We start from the raw sequence: 19892 nt of genomic DNA, 5'->3' as shown, positions 1-19892 counted from the left end.
CACAGGAGAAGGAAGTACGCTAGTTTCGATCTTGATTTTCAAATAGATTAAAAAAAATAGTGCGTGGAGTCCCTCCCCTCGGGAAGAAGTTAAACTTCGCAACCTGCGACGTTAATTGTAGAAGAATCAGCAGTCGTAGAAGGATCACTAGTTCTATTCAACGACTCTTTTTCCTGCTCCGCTCGCCTCCGTGCTCTGTAATCACGGTAATATTCTGCAGTTTTCTCTCTTGAACCAGTGGAAGTACTTGTGGTTGCCTCATCGTCTCGCCATGGAAAATGTATTTGTATTAATGAGAATGCGTCATAATGTAATTTCAAAAGAGAAAACCTAACAATCAATTGATATTCACAAGAGACGTACCTTGACATAACCTTAAATCCGTCGCATTGTTTTCACTCATTTTTTACAATTGTTATCCACTAAATTTGAAAATAAAAAATACTACCTTATTAAATTATATGTGTAAAACAAACTAAAAAAATATTTATAGAAAAACAATACTTTCATGACTTTTATTATTTTTATGCTAGTGAGAACCAAAACAATATGGAAATGAATGAGGGAAAACTGGATCCTACCACGTGATTTCCCGACCAATAAAAATGTAGCGTTAAACGTTTAACGCAACCTTGTTGGAAGTCGCATAAGAAGTATAACTTCAAAAACTTTTAAGTTAGGAAACTACATGGAACTGAAAACTACATTGAGCATAGTTCAGAATGAAAGCGTCATGAAAATTTTAAAATATATTTAAGACAATTAAACATGAAAAATATTTATTAAGGGTTTAGCCAAAGCATGATTTTTGTTATCTAGATATCAGTGTATGAAAATTTTACAATCTCAAATTTTAATTTGAGATTGAATCCATCTCTAAAACATAATTTTCAGAAAGAGTTATACTGATGAATAATTGTTTTGAAATTTAAAAAATTGGATTTTTCAAAAAAAAAAAAAAAACTTTTTCAGTTATAAGCCTTTAATAGAAATTAAAAATAGATGTTTTATAAAGATTTTATTTTGAACACTGTTTTTTAATATTTTTTATCTGTTTTTTTTTCTTCTTCTCTCTATTTTTCTTCATTATTTTTTTCTTCATCTATTTTCTATCTTACTAGAAGTAATAATAATCAATTGCGACTAATTAAATATTTTCTAACAATCAATATTCAAATCAAAATCTGACATTCAAGTTCAAAAAGCTTAAATTGTATGATTGCGTTTATATAAGAAAAAACACTTCACTTTTTGAACTTTATCCTAATGTTAAAAATTTCATTGCAACTTGATTCCTATGACCATAGCACTGACTTTAAAATAACCTTTTTCATTCTATTTATTAACTTCATTTTTACTTTTTTAAATAACTGAAATGCATAATTTCATGTATATATTATGTAAAAATATTTAAATCGAAGCAGATTTTCAGCTGTCTACCCGCAAACTTTGTTTAGTTGTTGTATATTTATTACTTTGCTGTTAGAAAAAAAAATGCATTTAATTTTCATAATTAAATTTTTTTTTTTTAAAAAATTATTAATTTGAGAAAATATCAAAAATTGTATACGCAATAGGAGCAAAATTTTTCTAATTTCTAGTGCTTTTAATTGATACACATTTGAAAAGAATAAATAAAATATATTTTATTAACATTACCATATTGTAAACTAAAAATTTTGCTGTTGTTTATAATCGAAATTATAAAAATCTATTGCACCGTAAATCAAACCATGCACCTTGGTACTAGCAAATTAGAGCTTTTTGAGCCACACTCCTAGTCTACCTGGCCTGGAATGGTAGCATATATAATTAGTATATAATATCTGACTAAGTTTCAAAATTATAGGGTATTGTTAAGGTGAGATATGGGGTATTATTTATGGATACATAAGAAAAAAATTTTCCCAATTTCTAATGCTGCTATTTTCAAAATAAATAAATAAAATTAGGGAATATTTATTTACATCACACCATATTGTAAGAAAATTTTTTAAAAAAATATTATGTAATCGAATTTATAAAAATGGACAGTGACGGGGATAATTGGAGATCGAAATGAGCGACAGGTGACATAGAGCTGAATTCTCTACCTATGGCAACACTTCGCATGCTTTCACCATTAGAGTGTGGATAGTCATAGGAGAGGGAAGTACATTAGTTTCTGTCTTGATTTTCAAATAGATTAAAAGCTTTTAAGTTAGGAAATTATATGGAACCGAAAACTACATTGAACATATTAAAAGAAAGCGTCGTGGAAATTTTGAAAAATATTTATGAAAATGTAATACAAAAAATATTAAGAAAAAGGAAAATATCGTAGTGCATTCCTATACAACTGAAAAGAGTGTCAAGACATGTAATCGGTCTTCTCTCCAGATGGCGCATTCAAGCGCTACAATCTTTTATACCTTCTTAGGTCATCAAACCACACATCTTCGGGTGCTTCCAACCGCAAATAATAAATGTGCAAATTTGTTTTGAATCCTAATTTTTTTTTTTTATTTATATAAATTCAGATTATAATAATACACATTCTAAAACTAATTTAAGTTCAAAAATATAAATAATGCCATGGTTTATTTGTATTTTTTTCCAGTTTTCATAGAGATCAGTTAACAAAAATAGTCCTGAATATTTTCTTTTCTTCTGACAATTAATGCGTTTTTTCATTTAGTGCATTATCGTCAGTTCCATTATAAACAGTGTGTCGTAAATACATAGTGTGTCAAGAAAAAGGTACAACGCTTGACGGAGATCTCCCACATTTTCATCATCTGATTTTGTCAGATCTAGTAATTTATTCGTGCCCATAAGAAGCTTCTTGATGCAATTGATTTACCAAAGAGTTTGTGTGACTCAGGAGACAATTTTTAGTGCGAAGTACAATAAAACTAAACTCCTGTTTGTGAAAACTGCAACACCATGAAGGAATCGTCATAATTGAATGAAATTTACTACACGGTTGAGTGGTAGTGGTACAAATAAATGAGTAAACTTTCAAAGCAAACAATAATAACAAGAGATCGAAATCAGTATTTTGTGTAGCCACCACGCACCGCAATAAGTGCTGCTACACGACGTGGTATGGAGTCAAGTAAATTTTGAATGTCTGTCTGAGGAAGAACATTCCATATAGTTTGTATGCGTACCCAAAGTTCGTCTGTAGAAGCAACAGGACGAGGATCCGACCAACGAAATTACACACATGTTAAATCGATGACGTATCTGGGTAATACGCAGGCCAAGGAAGAAGCTGTACCTGCCGCAATGCAAGGAAGGATTAAACAGTCCTAGCAATATGAGGGTGGGCATTGTCCTGTTGAAATACAGTGCCTGGCAAGGCTTGAAGGAAGCGAACAGCTTGGGGCTGTAAAACTTCACTGATGTACCGGTTGTTGTTCAGATTACCCACAATTCGTAGCAATTGAGATCGTCCATGATATGCTATGGCACCCCAGACCATAACTCCGGGTGTTTGTCCACTGTGGCGTTCGATAATGCATCCCAAGGAAGGTGGCGTTCACAGGCATAGCGTCTGACACGAATGCAGCCATTATGGTACCACAAATTAAAGCGGGATTCGTCAGAAAACACTCTATGCTGCCAATCAGCACGTCAGTCCTTATGCTGATTGGCCCGTTGTAGCTGCAGGCGGGTATGGTTTAGCGTGAGGGTGATCCTGTATAAAGGAGTCCTTGCGTGCAGTCCACGCTGCAGTTGACGTCTACAAATTGATGAAGCACACAATGAAACACCTGTAGCTATGAACCACTGTGCTGCCAGTTGTCTAGAGGGAGCCGTACGGTGCGTCAGCGCCATATGGACCAAGTGTCTATCATCGCGAGCTGACGTGACATTTCGGGGTCCACTCCCGGATTTCCGAGTTGTCTGACACTCGTCCGTTCACTGCTTCCAAACACGCATCACTGTGCTGCTGTTACACTGCACACGAGCAGCTACTGCACGATGAGACAATCCAGCTTCACAAAGGCGATTGATTCTCCCCCTTTCAAACTCTGTAAGTTGTTGAAATCTCGCTCTCTTTCGTCGAAGAGGCATAAGTAACGCCTAAGTAAACGTTTACCACTAGCAGATAACCACCGATAACCATACACACCTAGCTACAGCCGTCTATTTATTCGGTTCCATCCGCCGTTCAGAGGGCGCTGCTCAGCATACGCATGCGCTACGGGTCTGAAATTCTAATCATTTACATATTATGCTCTACTTTGCATTTCCTGAAAATTTCAGCTCACTCGCATAAGTCCTTCATGGTGATGCAATTTTCACAAACATGAGTTTACAAATAAATACTTTGTAACATAAATAGTCTGTTAATAATGTAACATAGTCTGTAAAAATAAATAAAATTGATAAATGACAATATAATGATTTCTCTTCCTATTTCACACTTGCATTCATTTATATCCAGCAGCTTTGTTTCCCAATTGTTATGTGGATATTTTTGAATCACAATGTTCTTTATATTCTAAAAAAGAAAGAACTATCATTTCACTCAAACATATTAACCAAAAAATAGTGCGTGTATATATATATATATATATACGTATATATATGCTTAGCTGTAAACATAGATAGGAAAAAAATCCAGTAGATTTTACAAAATAATATAAATTTCATGATAATTGTTGCATAATGTACTAAAAATTTCACACATAAGGACGTGGGTCTTTTTGGCAACGAACGTGCTGATCAGTTGGCAAAAGAAGGTACTTCCCTCCCAGTCTCTCCAAACACAGCACTCACTTACTCTGAATTATTTTCTATCCGCAAATCTAAAGTTAATAAAGCTTGGCTTGTTCCACCGGATCACAATTGGTATTCCCGCAAGCGTTCTGGAGGAGCTCTTGACCTTCAGGGTACACGTGCCGACCAAACCGCTACCTGTAGATTTGACAGTGGGCATACTAAGAGCCTCACTTTCAGTGGACAAATTAAACTTTTTCCAACTTGTAAAAAGTGCAACTCCAGCGAGGCTAGTCCTCGCCATCTACTTGATTGCCTGGATTACACCATGGAAGAGGTTCTAGAGAGACCTCTCCTTTTCCTCGATTTTTTGAAGATTCACAGCCTCGTGGGTCTGGTATAGCTCCGCTATCCCAGCTGGGATTGGAAACAACAACACATAGGGAATTTTATAGTCATTAAAAAAAAAAACTTCAGTGTTTTCCAATTAGGGTTGACATAAAATATACTTGAAATGTTATGTACTATTATGTTTACTCATAATTTTGAATAATGATAGACATTTAATTCCTCAAAGATAGTTTGAAGATTTTTTACTTTATTTAAAAAGGGAGTTCAATATAATGAACATTTTAGAAGAAAAAAAAGTTTTCAACTGATTTCTATAAATGAGATTTAAATATTCAAATAAGTAATAATTTGTACAAAAATTCTATTTCAATATGGATTTTTTTAGGAAACTTACAAAATTTTAGGGAATTTTCTAAAATGCACAAAAACCGGCTTTTTAATATATTTTTTCAAATTTTTTTCAGAATAGTAAATGATATAGTAGTTTTTAAATTTCTGAATTCGTACAATGTAAAGTTAATACCAATATTATAAATTTGTTGACTATTATAGTTTTCTTAAAAAAGAGCAATTTAAAAAAAAAACTAGCAATTTAAAAAAAGTGGTTTAGGAAATGGACGCATGAACATCATATTGTGAATTTATTTGAATCCATTAGTTTATTATTTTACAAAAGAACATTTTTCATACAGAGAAGTATGAAGATCGGAACCAAATGCTATTGCCTCGTTTCTTAAACATGCATTTTCTTAAAAATAATATTCTACTAAATACAGTGAATTCGCGATAACTCGAATCTGATAGGACTGATGAAAAACTTCGACATATCGTAAGTTCGACCTACCGTTAGTTTCGGTTCTGGACTTTCAATATATTGTCGGATTATTTAACTAATGCTTATAATGTAATTACAAATCTTCTAAATGCTTACAATATTTAAGATCATTTTTCTGACAAGCCATTTACGATAAGATTGTTTGAAGCACTTTATGATACCCTGGTCCATCGGCTGCAACTTTGCTGTTGTCTTTGGCGGGAGAAACTGCAAGTTTACTGCTTTTAAATTAGGTAGATCACTATGCGCTGTGCATTTATCCATAAAGAGTATCACTTTTCTTTCTTTAGCGAAGAATTTCCGATCCAATTTTTTTTACATAGTCTTCAAATAAGACTGATGTGATCCAAAACTTTTTGTTAGACTTGTAATCCAAAGGATACGTTTTTACATTCTTGAAACATCGGGGATTTCGGTATTTTCCGATAACAAGTAAAGGCAATTTCTCTGTCCCAGACACATTTCTTCCAACTAGGACAGTCAAACGTTCCTTGCTCATTTTACCCCCTGAGCAGTTTTCATCCTTAAACATCATAGTCTTATTTGGAAGACATTTAAAAAATAAACCCATTTCATCAGTATTGAAAACATCATTTTAACTGTATCCTTGAAGTAAATTTGGCAAAGTTTCATTTAACCACTGTTCACATACTTCAAGAGGGACAGCTTTACCTTCTCCATTAAGAGTGCGAAAGACATTGTGTGTGTGTTGCAAAGGAAGGGGCAAGATATCAGCTCCTAGGTTTTTTTTCTTGCTTTAAAAGATCCAAAAAAAAAATCGAGTTAAAGGTAGTAAAATTCGAGTAATCAAGAATAATTAATATGAAATTGAAGATAAAAGGGTCGGGACCTCATAAAAAAATCGAGTTATCGCAATATTCGAGTTATCGTACTTCGAGTTATAGCGAATTTACTATATATCCTTTATTTTTTAACTAATATTATACTCAAACTCTTATAAAAGGAATTAAATATAAATTCTCTTTTTAAAGTAAACACACACTTTTAATTGAATTTAATCCTGAAATTAGCTTTCGATTAGCAGGGGTGATTGTAAGCCCAAGTCAAAATTCTGGAGAAAAAAAAGTTTAAATTGAAAAAAATTTACACAAGTTTTTTTTTTCCAATATTTCTTAGTTTACTTAAAATATATTTAAAATTTTACACATACCTATACCATTTACACATACCTATGATGACTTGGAGAAGTAATTAAAATTTACAAATATGTCTTTCTTTCTTGAGTTTATGATTATAACAACTATTTACTGATAAAAAATGAATATTAATCATGATTATAAGCTTATAAAATATCTCTCTGGCTCTCCCTTACAAACGAATAAAATAAACTGTAATTTTAAGTTCCATCTTTCAGGGGAGATTGTGAGCCCAAGTCAAAATTCCGGAAAATTTCATGAGTTAAAATGAAAAGGAAAAAAGAAAAGGAAAAAAAAAAAAAACAGTTTAAATTGAAGAATTAGAAAAAAATTTAAGCAAGTTTTTTTTCCCTTTTTCTCAATATTTCCTGGTTTACTTTAAAATTTTACACATACCTATACCATTTACATATACCTATGATGACCTGGAGAAGTAATTAAAATTTACAAATATGTCTTTCTTTTTCTTAAGTTAATGATTATAACAACTATTTACTGATAAAAAATGAATATTAATCATGAATATAAGCTTATAAAGTATCTGGCTCTCCCTTACAAACAAATAACTTGTGTTTTTAAGTTCCACCTTTGAAAATTAGATTTTCGGAAACTTCTGCGATCAATGATTTTTTTAAACGTCTGGACCTTCGATCTCCGGAAACTTGCGTATCACTGCTAGCGAAAAATCCGGAATTTTTCCGGAGCACAATCAGCCCTGTATCAGCCATTACAAATCAAAACACAAAACAAAAAAGGCAAAAGAGCTCTTTTCTTTTGTTAAGCCTAGGCTAGGAGTCTCGATCTTTGCTTATATTTGGTGACAAAAGGGTAGGGGATATACAAATGAGCCAAAAATATGCTAACATAATATTTGACCAAATAATTAAAAAACAAAGTTCAAAGGAATGTTTTGGACAAACATCATTTCATTTTTAATAATTGCTGTGATATGGATATAAGGTAGCTTAGTTAAGAAAGTGATAATTGAAATATTGTAAAGCAGATACAAGAAAAAAATTATAGAACAAGAAAAAAATTAAAAATGTATATTTTTTACAAGTTTGAATATTTTTTTTCAGTTCTAGATTATTTGCAACATGTCCAAATAATTAAAAAAATATTTCTACATAATTTATAAGGCCCTCAAATGTAATGTAATATCTTTAATTGAACTGCTATTTTTGAAAGTACATAAATCAATTTAGAACTAAAAAGTTTTTCCTTCCTTTTTTGCGATTTTAATAATCAATTGTTGGCTTTTGATGTTTCATCAAATTATAACGTTAAAAATATTACCCCAATTGATTAACTTTTGGCAAGCAATATTTTAAAATTCATTCAAACATCAACCCTTAAAAGCCTCGGAACAATACCACTTTCCATATGAACTCAATTCAGTTTCAAAAATAACAGCTCAATTATCAAAATGAAATTTAAACTAAGCATACCACAGTTGCATTCTCCTTCTCTTGTGAGCCTGAAAGTTAGAGAAGTCCGCAGAGACCGAGCTAGGAGGGTCAGATGTCCAGACGATTCAGAACGAATGATGTCCTGCTTTCTAGGAGTGATGCTGCAAAAATACACAAAATTGTAATTTGAATAATAAAAAGGAGCCCTCATTTAAAGATGGGCAAAGGTGTTATCTTATATTCTGGAAAAGAAAAAAAAACTAAGGAGTCAATAAAATGAAAGAGATTATGCAACACAGACAAAGAATTACATTTCTTCAAATAAATTAAATGTTTAACCAAATCAATTACTAAAGAATGAATTTATAGTTATTATTGTAATAGACATATTGGGCTAAAATCACTTCTTTAAAAACATTTTAAGTCCTCAATAAATTTGAGTATATAATAAATGCTAAGTACAGTTGATGATCTATGAAATGCACAATTTTTTACAGCTTCACCAAAAACTTCACCCCTTCGTAGCCTTTTATTTAGTGTGTTTCAAAATGTCCCAAAGGTCCCTGGTTGAATGTAAGAAACCCAAAGGTCCCCTGGTTAAATGTGTAGAACCCAAAGGTCTGCGGCTGAATATGTGTAACCCAAAAGTCCTCAGTAAAATGGCTGGAGTCTTCAGATTTATTTGATTAAATACAAGAATAACTTTTACACAGGGGGGAGGTAAGCAATGTTTGTTAAATTCTGTTTTGTTCAATTACAAAAAATTACTTCATTAAAATTAGTCCTTAGTTACCTTGCAAAAATACATATTTTAAAATTATTTAATTTTTTAATAAAAATCTAACCTACAATATATATAGTCTACGTATGTAAATTTTTGAGCAATTCCTTTATATCTTCAGCGAGTTCTCATTTGTCAGTTTCTAGGCCCTGTCCTCATTTTCCACCATTGGTACACTTGAATGTGTGTGCATGCACTAGGTGCTTTTCTGTCCTTTGTAATCTTTCTTCCCATAACATTGGGTGCCTAGGCATATGGGTATTTCTAGAAATGAGCTGGCTGATGAATTAGGAAAGGCAGACTCTGTGATTTTCTGTGGCCCCGAACCAGCTTTGGGAATCTCTTCCACATTCTTCAGGAGCTCTATGGCAAAATTGCTTATGAGCAGTGGCGCAAATCGGACGGTCAGAGACAAGCTAAGGAGTTAAATCGTGACTGCCTGGTGTGTCAAAATGAGCTTCTCAAGCTTCGCAGGAATGGCTTGAGGAAGATTATTGGTCTTCTTACTATACCCTCAGGAGACATTATGGGTATTGTATCCAATTTTCTTTGTTATCATTTTGATATATTCTTTATGAGTCTTTTCTGCACAAAAATTTGAGCATCTGGGGCAAATTTGCCCTAAAGTCTAAGAACTACAAGACATTGCTGTTAGGTGTTTGCTGAACTTTGATTCAGCTACAAAGCTTTTCTGGTAGTCATAATTTAGGGTTTGGGTTCAATGGGTTGATAGTCAATAGGTTGGGTTCAAGAGGTCACCCCTGATCAAACTGCCTTGCTCTTCCGAGCTGCCCAACCTATAAGTCTAATGCATAAATGAAAGAATGGCATATTGAAGGCAAAATCCCTAGCTATGCCAAGAGATAGAAATCAAAATATTATCAAAAACATAGGGTTGAAGAGTAAAATAAATAATACACTAGAGTTGTAGGGAAAAAAAATGCTTGCCCGTGTTTCCAAAGGTAACGGCTTTCTCCTAGCATAACCAAGGCACTTCTTCTAGGAAGAGAAACGGAAACAATTTCACCGTGAGGAGAGTAAAAATTCATGACAACCTTAAAGAGAAAATAATTCATGAATAGAATCCTTTGAAGATTGTATTTTAGCAGATGAAAATCTGAGATCGAAAGTTGTATGAGATGCGAACCCTACCTGAGAAGATAAACTGAGAGATACTATGCCATCTTCAAATGGAGAATGAGTATCAACATGAGGTGGAATGCCTAAAGCATAGCAATTAAACAGATTAGATTAATACTGAACTCAGCTGGATAAAAGTAAACAAACATTATTATCATCAAAATAAGTTTAACCTATGGCAAACTAAGTACAATAATAAATTACGAAAGAAATTTAAAATTATATTGCTATAAAGATATAAATTATGTGCCTACATCTCAGTTATTTATTTTTTTTTTTTAAATATTCTAACAAATTTTGTTAAAATTAGCTCTTAATGTGATTTATACTTTTTCGAATCTTTAATTCTAACATTTTTTTTTCCATTTTAAAATAGCTCTTACAGATGCAGCATTTTGTGTTATGCTCATAAAAGCCCAGTCTTTCAGTTTCAAATTTTTTTTTTAAACTCGTGAAAGGTTCTAGCATTTGAATAACTGTAAATGACATCAAGAGTTATTTTAACAAAAATTATTACACTCGTTTGATTTTTTTTTAATCTTTAAAACTGAATTATGTGCTTTTAAAGTCTGCAAATATGATTACATTAATTCATAATAAAATATTTACCTTGTCCTGGTTGGTAATGATTTACAGTTAACTGATCTGGTATTCTGGGTAGAAGTTGTAAAGAAACCAATTTTTTAAGGTGAGGGATGCATACATCCGGGATTTTCATTTCTAAAGGTTGATTCTTATTGATGTTATTGGAACCATAAATAAATTTGTACCCATAATGTTTGACTTTCCTATGTTTTAATGAAGATTCATCTAAAAAAAAATTACGACGGTTAAGAAATACATAAATGTAATCTTACTGTTTACATCAAATAATGTCTGTTTTGCCTTGGATTTTAATGTATATATTGTGTGCATATTATCTACCTACCTATATAGCAATGCATATTTTTTTATTTTTTTAAAAATTCATAAAAAAAAAATCCAGAATTTTTCAGCTTTTAAAATTTTACTTATTTAAAATTAATATATTAAATAGCTCAAAAAATAATATGATTGTTCAAACTAGCTTGCAATGATAAACAATGAAAAAAAAAGTCTATTTCTTCTGAGACAATTTTTTTCAACAGTTTTTTCCACTGTGAATGAAACTTGACATCCCTGATTGTAAAATAATGTGAGCCAATTTAAAATTAAGTTCTAATATCTCTCAAAAAAACTTAAAATAAAGTAAATGACCCAGGTTCTGTAGTTTTGAAAATAAGATAATGCAATTATTGGAAGAGTTCAAGGTTCTCAAAGGTTATTTTTATCTGCTTGTTAAATGCATTATGTTCGCTACATTCAAAAGCATAAATGAGAATGAGGTGCTTTTCAAAATTTAAAGTTTTCAATTCAATTTTAGAATTATTTTCTGTCACCAGATTAAATAAATCTATGTCCTACATCTGTAGTAAATTATATTCATTATAGTAATTTTCAAATTTAATTTTTCAAATTATATTTAAAAAAATTCCATTAAAGGAAAATATTAAACTCATTTACAGTATTTTTTTTGATCTTATTTATTTAATGCTGCAATACGTCAATTTGAATATTGTTACATTTAGAGCTCCTGTTAAAATAAATGACAAAAAAAGTAATTTATTCCTTATTTTCCAAACCGTTAGTACTAAATCATATTTTTATAATTTTATCAGTTTGTATTTATGCAGTTCATTTGCCTTTTTAATTTCCTTCCTTTTCTTCATTCTATGAATTTTAATTATTTTTTAATTGAAAAATATTTTGATTTGAATACCTCACTCTCATTTAAACTAAAATTTGTATTGATACAATAAATGGAAAACAAGAAATGATTATTTTAGAAGAGTTAATTGATATTACTGCTACAAAGTGTATGCTGCTGAAAAATTTTAAATTATAGTAACAATAAAACAGTTTAAACCAAAAAACTTATTTTAACATGCAAAAATAATTATCAACAACTATTTTTTTATTTAATAGAAAATTAAATATTTTGAATAACAAGTTAACAAATTTTTTATGCAAAAGAATGTAAATTTTAAAAGACAAAATACAGAATTTGAATGAAAACTGACAAATAGTTCAAGAGAAATCGAATTTTAAATATGCGACTTTTTTTGACATAAAAAAATCTCATGAAATACTCAGTGATTCGAATTATTTAGGTTTGAATTTAAAAAAATTACTTTGCTACCATAAAAATAAAACTACTCATAGCAAATTTAAGAGATTAAGATAACAAAAATTAAATAGTAAATAATCCCTTAATCAGAATTTTCAATAAAATTTCTACTCGCTAAAATATAATTTTTTTAAAAAAAAAAGAGAGAGAGAAAAGAAAAAACATTATTTTTAACAAACACTCTTTTAAATGTTTGCCATTTCGGAATTACTTTTTAAATTATCAAAATGATTAAAACAAAGTGAAAAATATCATGCCTATTGATACTTAAATCAATCTTAAAAAATATACTTGTGCAGATAATATGATGCTCATTACAGACCATTGAAGTCGTCTTCTTTGTTTATCACAGCCAATAATTCCTTTTCTTCCTCCTCGGTAATAAACTCCTCCAGAAGCACCAATCCTTTAGGCCAATCATTTTTCAAAGACACCTCTTCTGGAACATCTTCATCTAAACATCACAAGACAATCAATTATCTTACGAACTTTAAAATATAAAGTATCCTGATTACAAAATCAAACAGCTTGCAATAAAAGAGCATACAGTTTTTCCACTTTAGAGTTAAAGCGCATCAAACAGGGGCAATTGTGACAAAACCTGAAAATTTTATGAGCAAAAACTCAATAACAAGGTACAAATTTTTATACATCTCACATTCAATATTATTTTCTGAACTAAGTTCATAATTCATAGAATTCATAATTAAATTACCTACCGATAAAGAATATCACACTTGTATTGTAATTAATTTAGGAAAAAAAACTAACAAAGAAAAAGTATCTTGTTGTAGTTCATTTACGTCGCACTAGAGCTGCACAATGGGCTATTGGCAATGGTCTGGGAAACATCCCTGAAGATGATCCGAAGACATGACGCCACAATTTTCGGTAGCCCGACCACCTGCACGAGAAGTCAAGCACTTTACGGTAGAACAGATTAACGAGGACTAATACTGCGCACCCTCTGTTCCTATGCAGACTGATCCAAGTGGTCACCCACCCACACACTGACCGGAGCCAGTGATGCTTGACTTCGGTGATCTGCTGGGAACAGTGTCTTAATGATCAGTTCACTGCGGGACAAAGAAAAAGTATAAAAAATATCAAAAACATAAACAAAAAGTGAATAGTAAGTTTGCAGGTCTTGTAATAGTTCATGAGCCCTGTCGTAGATGCTTCCTACAACTGCTCTGTAAATCTTCGGGTGAACATTAAGAAGGATAAAGAAACTGTGAATTTATCTTTTAAACAGGGATCCACTTTTAATAAAAGAGAATCCAGAAATATGGAAGTCCCGGGTTCTTAAGACCTATAAGCTCCAAAGTCTAAAGCACTGGTTTGCTATAAGCTAAGTAGCAGAAATTCGTAGCATGGATGCTGCAGATAAATTTCCATTGAAGTTCCCTTTTTATTGTTTAAAAAGCAAGTAAACAAATGGTGTGAAATCTTGATGCTCCTTTTCAAAACATCTCTAAACTTTTTTTTCTAATGAAAATTAAAAAGAATTGAGAGAACACCAGGGGAAAAAAAAGTCTTTTATCTGTTACTACTTGATTACAGGTTTTGCTATATAGGAATTTATTCCACTGTTTTTGACCACTGCTTAAAATTCGACTTAATTTTAAACAACATAAAGTTACGCATAATTTTTAAAGGCCTTATATTTTCAAATTATACTTTACATACGCTAGATTAAGCTGAATCTTTACAAAATAAATCCAGGATGCGTAGCCAAATTATTCGACAAAAAATAAGCACCTGTTAAGCACTTTTCAAATACTCAAAAAATATTTTTAAGCACTTTAAAAAAATATCATAATTTGGCAGGGTTGGAAAGTTTTTGATAATTGACGGTTTTATTTTCTTTTAACCGTCACATCAAAAAAAAAAATAATAACTTTTGGCATTGTTTTGAATCACGTAAAACGAATGGTATTTTCATACGCTGACAAATACACTGAAATAGATTGGGGTTGAATTAATTGCGAAAATGTTGAATAGAACAATGTGGATTGCGTCTTTTTGCATAATTCGAAGTGAAAATCAAGACGGTAAAGGGAAAATTAAGCACTTTTTAAAAACACCCAATGAAAAAAGCACCTTTAAGGGCTTTAAAAAAACGAAAATCAAAAATAAGCATCTTTAAGTACTTTTTAAAAACGCTACGCATCCTGTAAATCTCTGTTGAGGTCAGACATAAATTCTGCTATCAGGGATATAAATGCTTCTTCTTCTCATTGGCACGACAGCCCAGGATGGGCCTTGGCCTTCTCAACAAGTCTATGCCAAGACATTCTTCTCTTAGCCAAGGTTCTTCAGTTTATTATCTTTAAAACTTGTAGGTCCTTAGGGATATAAATAACAAGATCAAATGAATAAATATTTCACCTTTCACAAATGCTAGGTAAAAAGTAGAGTTGGATGGCAATTTCAATCCATTAAGAAGGGAGATTGCAGTTGAAGCTTGATGAATGGTGTTGAACACAACAAACGAATAGGATTTTCTTGGAAGCATTACTATCCTTTTAATCTCTCCATGGGCACCAAATACTTCCACCAGATATTCCCGTGTCACGCTGCACTCCAATCCGCCATTTCCAACAAATAAACTCTAAATAAATAACATTTCAAGGATAATATTAGTAATATCAAGTATTTTATAATTTTGAGTAAAGTTTATTGCACAAGATAAACACAATTGATGACCGAATTTTAAATATTAAAATAATTTAAACAGAACCCAGAACACACACGCTGTGTTTTTTCTGGAGCTGAAGTTGGAGCTCGAAACTTTCTCATGCTCCAGCGATTTCATTGTATCTTACAGACACACAAGAGGCCTCTCCAGGTCCTGACTGGCTTCTTACTCTGATACTGAACCCTTACTCTGATACTGAAAAGGGACCCGCAATCGCTAAAGGTCTGGTGTATAGAGGTTTTCCCAAGAATGTTCTGTGCCCAAAATTTTTGAATAAGTTATAAAGTAGTTAAACATATATATATATATATATATATATTGTGGGGACGGCATGAGTGGACGTCTTAAATAAAAGACACGTTCTTAAACAAAAACATATATATTGAAGATTAAATTTACACAAGGAAGGACGATTAACAATTAACGATTAAATAACAAAAAAATAATAAATGAGAGTTCGTCTAAAAGTTTTGTATAACTCCTCTTTGGAGTGCGTATCATCACGTCTTTTCCGGTCCGTTGTCCATCCCGCTCTCTCTCTGGGAAATCCCCACTGCTTCCTCGTCGTGCACAGGGATGAGCTTTCAGCTTGCATTGACTGGCGGGACTTCTAGCTTACGGATCTGAGAACTGATATCGGGTTACAGCACAGGAACTGGCACCACAGATAGGAACTGGCACCACAGAGAACTGAGATCGGCTTTGTGTACAGGAGCTGGCACCACACACACATATATATATATATATATATATATATATATATATATATATATATATATATGTACACAACATTTATAGAGACAATTTTTTATGAATATTATTAATTTATGGCAACTTTTTCCTACAAAAAAATGCAATGTGAAAAAGTTAGAAGATTCTTAGTGTTTCATTTTTCGTTTAAAAAAATAAGACCGATTTTGTTTTGGTTCCTATCATCTAGCTTTCTCTTTTCCTAAAAAAAAAAAAAAACATTTGTTTTTATAAATGTTTATTTCATTATGCAGCGACAATTAAGAGGGAAGAAGGTTTCTTATCAGGCTCTTTTCTTCACTTTTTCTTGAAAATACGACAGTTGGAAAACTGAGAATAGATGTTAAGCTTTAAAAAAAATTTCCAAAATTTAAGATAATTTTTTTCTTGTTTTGCTTTTTGTTTATAATCTTTATCGTTTATGGGCATTATTTTGAGAGCACAATTTTTAAAAGCATTTCGAGTAGATTATATCTATTTTTATGTTTTATGGATACTTTTATTCTGAGAAATAATTGTTTTTATCATTATAGTTCCATTTCAATAAAAAAAAATTTCCCTATTTCTCTCTTTAACAACTTTGCAACTTTTTAATAGCTGTTAGTGTCAGTTTTTTATTTATCTTAAATATCTCTAATTACTTCAATTTCTAATTATCTTAAATACTTCGGTTACAGTTTGTTCTCCTTTACCCCATACTGATAATATAGCTAAGTTTTGATTATGTTTCAATAATAACTAGCTTATTTATGTATAAATATATATATGTATTTTAATGTTGCTGTTTGGTCATTTAATAGCCAATGGAATTTTTTGGCCAACTATTCAGTATTCCGCCAAATCGCTATTTATTATATCCCGCATCTGAAACTTAAAATTATGCATAAATATATAGTGAAATAGATAGAGCATCCAAATTTCTTCTGCTCCAAGTAACTAGTTAAAACTATTAGATTTAAAGCAACAAGGGGGATATTTTTATATCAGTAATGTTTGTACCAACTACAATCACCAAGGCCTCAAAAGGCTTTAAAACTTTCAAAAATTAAAATATATACATATAGTAATAAGTATTACATAATAATAACATATACATAATACATAAGTTGTTGTTGATAGTGCAATAAGTTCATTTTGAGATAGAAAGTAGGTTTTTTTTGCGATTTTAATTGAATTTTGATGTTTCATCAAATTAGAATGTTAAAAATATAACCTATATTAATAAACCCTGTGGCAATATTTCAAAATTCATGGACACTATTCCTTAAAAGTCTTGAAAATGAAAAAAATAGATAAATAATAAACTTAATTCAGTTTCAAAAATAACAGCATATATTTAAAGGTTTGTCTAGAAGTGTCTACATGTTATCCTTTAAAATGGTCTCGTTTTCAAATTTTTTATTTTTTCACGGGCTATTGCTAGGAAGTCACTGAAATTTGGAGATTATTTTGCCGCAGATACCAATACAGAAATCTTCCGGCAACAAATGTTACACAAAATTGAAGAAAAAATTTTTGGTTTTCTTTTTTTCATTTACAAATACTCAATGTGCATCCCTTTTGTTACACAACAAACTGTAATTAAGAATCACTAATTCACTAATTCTAAATCATCACTAATTTTTTTAAAAAGTGTTTTAATTTTTATAAAACTTTATATTAATTAAGATGATATATATACCAGCATTTATTACTTTAAAATAAAAAGTTTTTTTGAATATATTAAACTAATTATTGACTTACCTTGTCTTACCTTATGCTTGGCTTTCTTTTTTACATATTTGGTGAAGACTATTGACTATGGGATAGAAAAGAGGAAGTTTGATTTAAAATATATATATATAATGAATACTATAAAATTTTCCAAGATTGTAATAAATTTTTCGGGAACTATGGTTCCGTGATCATGCATATTATGCATACCTGCAAATCTGTTCCACAAATTTTGTAGTTTCATACTGTTAATAGTTCCTAATACTGCCCAGATGCATTCTTTAAATTCATACATAAATTTTTTTAAAAAAATTATAAATAATGTCTTTAAAGTGACCCCATTAAAAGATTAAGGTCTATGGATCTTGGAGGCAATTTAATGGTTAATCATTTTTTGAACTGTGTGCCTTTAAAACTGTCTATGTATATCATAAATGCAAAATATATCGCAAAAACATAAAGAACAAGTTTGCACAACATTAGGAACCACTGACTAAGTGAAAAGAAACTTGATTACAGATTAAATGTTTATCATGTAACAAAAGGGTCTTATATCAAAAATTTGTAGCATGAAGAAGAAAAAAATTTAATTTTTCTTCAATTTTGTGTAAAATGCATCACATTGAGCTATGAAATCAGACTCAAAACCATATTTTATGATTTAAAATATTTTTATGAAATGAATCTTAAATTTATAAAATTACTTGAATTTTCTTTTACAAATTAAAGGAAATTGTATAAGTTAATCGAAAAAATTATAAATTGATAAGCATTTTAAAAGCTTTCCTTTTTTGATATTCTAAACTGACTATAATGACAACAACAAAAAAAAAAAAAAAAAGGAAACTCAAATGCATTTTTAAATATAGGGTATAATTTCAAACCCCTTAAGTAAAATCTTAAAGTTACATTTATGTTAAAATGCGGAATATTTATAATTGGTTAAATATTTGTGATATAAAAATTAAATTGTGAACAAAAATAATTTTATTGCTGAGTACTATTAATCCACAATAGTCTGGAAGTATTTTAAGTTTAATTTATGCCTGGACAAATTATATAATAATTATAACATCAATCATATTTATAAATTTAATTATGATTAAATAAATTGCAAATTTGACAACAATAAGAGCAAAAAAACACTAAATGATTTTTGCTTTCATATTACCTTAAATTGGACACATTAAATGAAATTGCCATGCTAATATGATTCAAGGCTGTACTCAAGGAAGAAAAACAGGGACAATCTTGAGATGCTGAATCAAAACTGCTGAACTAGATTTTTAAAAGAAAAATGATAAAAGTCCTTCATATCTAGATTAAAAAAAACTACTATTTTGAAAGATGGGTTCCAAATAATCTAGAAATCATGAATTTGTGTGCTTTGAGGAAGGGGCTCACAATAAATTTTAACATAGGACCCGTAAAACTTTTGTCCAGCCTTGACTCTGTTAAGAATACTTTCTTTAATTAAGGAGCACCTACTTTCTTAAACATTGAGTATACATTTGAGTTATTTATTTACAAATCATTCATTGAAAGTTTTTTATTGTTATTTATAAGTTAAAAAAAACCTTTGACGCCTTGGTGAAGGTAGTAGAAGCAAACAGATACCAATTCGGAAATATCCCAATTAACATGTTTCATACTATTGTAGTACTGATATGTGTAAGATACCTAAAAGAACATTTGGAACTTATATTGATTAATAAAATGTATCGGAGAATGTTTTTTATAATTTATTATGAACTAGGCAAAGAATGTTAAATTCTAATTACAATAATCATATAAAATTCTTACAGATGTGGGGTGATGTGAAAAAGTTATATTTTCATTCTTCATTAAAAGACCTTCACAATGTTTTAATTTACGTGATATTTTCTTTAACATTTTGCTGTTTGAGTCAATATGGAAAACTAATGATAATCCTATATCTATAAGGCTAATCCTTTGGAATCATATAAAACACTTCTCTAGCAACGTTTGAAAAGGGTAAACATTAAACAACAACATTGGATACGTCAAAGAACCACGTTGATTTACAGGGCCACTCACACTGTATAAAAAAAAAACCGCGTATGTGAATTTGTGGAGATGCGAGAGGTAACCTGATTGGCGTGTTCTTATTCGCAGTTC

The 19892-nt window shown here is 30.6% G+C and overlaps 1 protein-coding gene across 4 annotated transcripts; it reads right to left on the bottom strand.

Moving 5' to 3' along the window:
* Window positions 1-1626: 1626 nt before the first annotated feature.
* LOC107447699 (tRNA (carboxymethyluridine(34)-5-O)-methyltransferase alkbh8) lies at window positions 1627-19806 on the bottom strand. 4 transcript variants are annotated; one of them, XM_016062685.4, is made up of 9 exons: window positions 19557-19806; window positions 17784-17838; window positions 14981-15203; window positions 12912-13043; window positions 10993-11193; window positions 10396-10466; window positions 10192-10298; window positions 8502-8623; window positions 1627-4492 (listed from the first exon to the last, which is right to left on the bottom strand). In XM_016062685.4, the coding sequence occupies exons 3-9, from the start codon at window positions 15105-15107 to the stop codon at window positions 4455-4457; spliced, it is 798 nt and encodes a 265-aa protein (XP_015918171.1). In that variant the 5' UTR covers window positions 15108-15203; window positions 17784-17838; window positions 19557-19806; the 3' UTR covers window positions 1627-4454. The 4 variants fall into 4 exon arrangements, with proteins under 4 accessions (XP_015918171.1, XP_015918172.1, XP_015918170.1 ...); XM_016062686.4 differs by lacking the exon at window positions 19557-19806 and adding an exon at window positions 18925-19477; XM_016062684.4 differs by lacking the exon at window positions 17784-17838 and having other exon boundaries at window positions 19557-19797.
* Window positions 19807-19892: the final 86 nt, after the last annotated feature.

Source organism: Parasteatoda tepidariorum, chromosome 5 (genome assembly GCF_982258835.1).
Source record: "Parasteatoda tepidariorum strain Cologne lab strain chromosome 5, Ptep-v5.0, whole genome shotgun sequence".
In the NCBI taxonomy this organism is placed as follows: domain Eukaryota; kingdom Metazoa; phylum Arthropoda; class Arachnida; order Araneae; family Theridiidae; genus Parasteatoda; species Parasteatoda tepidariorum.
This window is presented reverse-complemented; position numbering and strand designations above follow the sequence as displayed.

Excerpts from the sequence above, each read along its gene's own strand:
- LOC107447699 (XM_016062684.4), bottom strand. The coding sequence starts at position 19,646 with ATGTTAAAGAAAATATCACGTAAATTAAAACATTGTGAAGGTCTTTTA. Across the intron at positions 11,194-12,911 it reads CAAAGAAGACGACTTCAATG|ATGAATCTTCATTAAAACAT; the intron begins GTCTGTAATGAG and ends ATTTTTTTTTAG. Across the intron at positions 4,493-8,501 it reads AGAAGGAGAATGCAACTGTG|AATATAAAGAACATTGTGAT; the intron begins GTATGCTTAGTT and ends TTTCTTTTTTAG.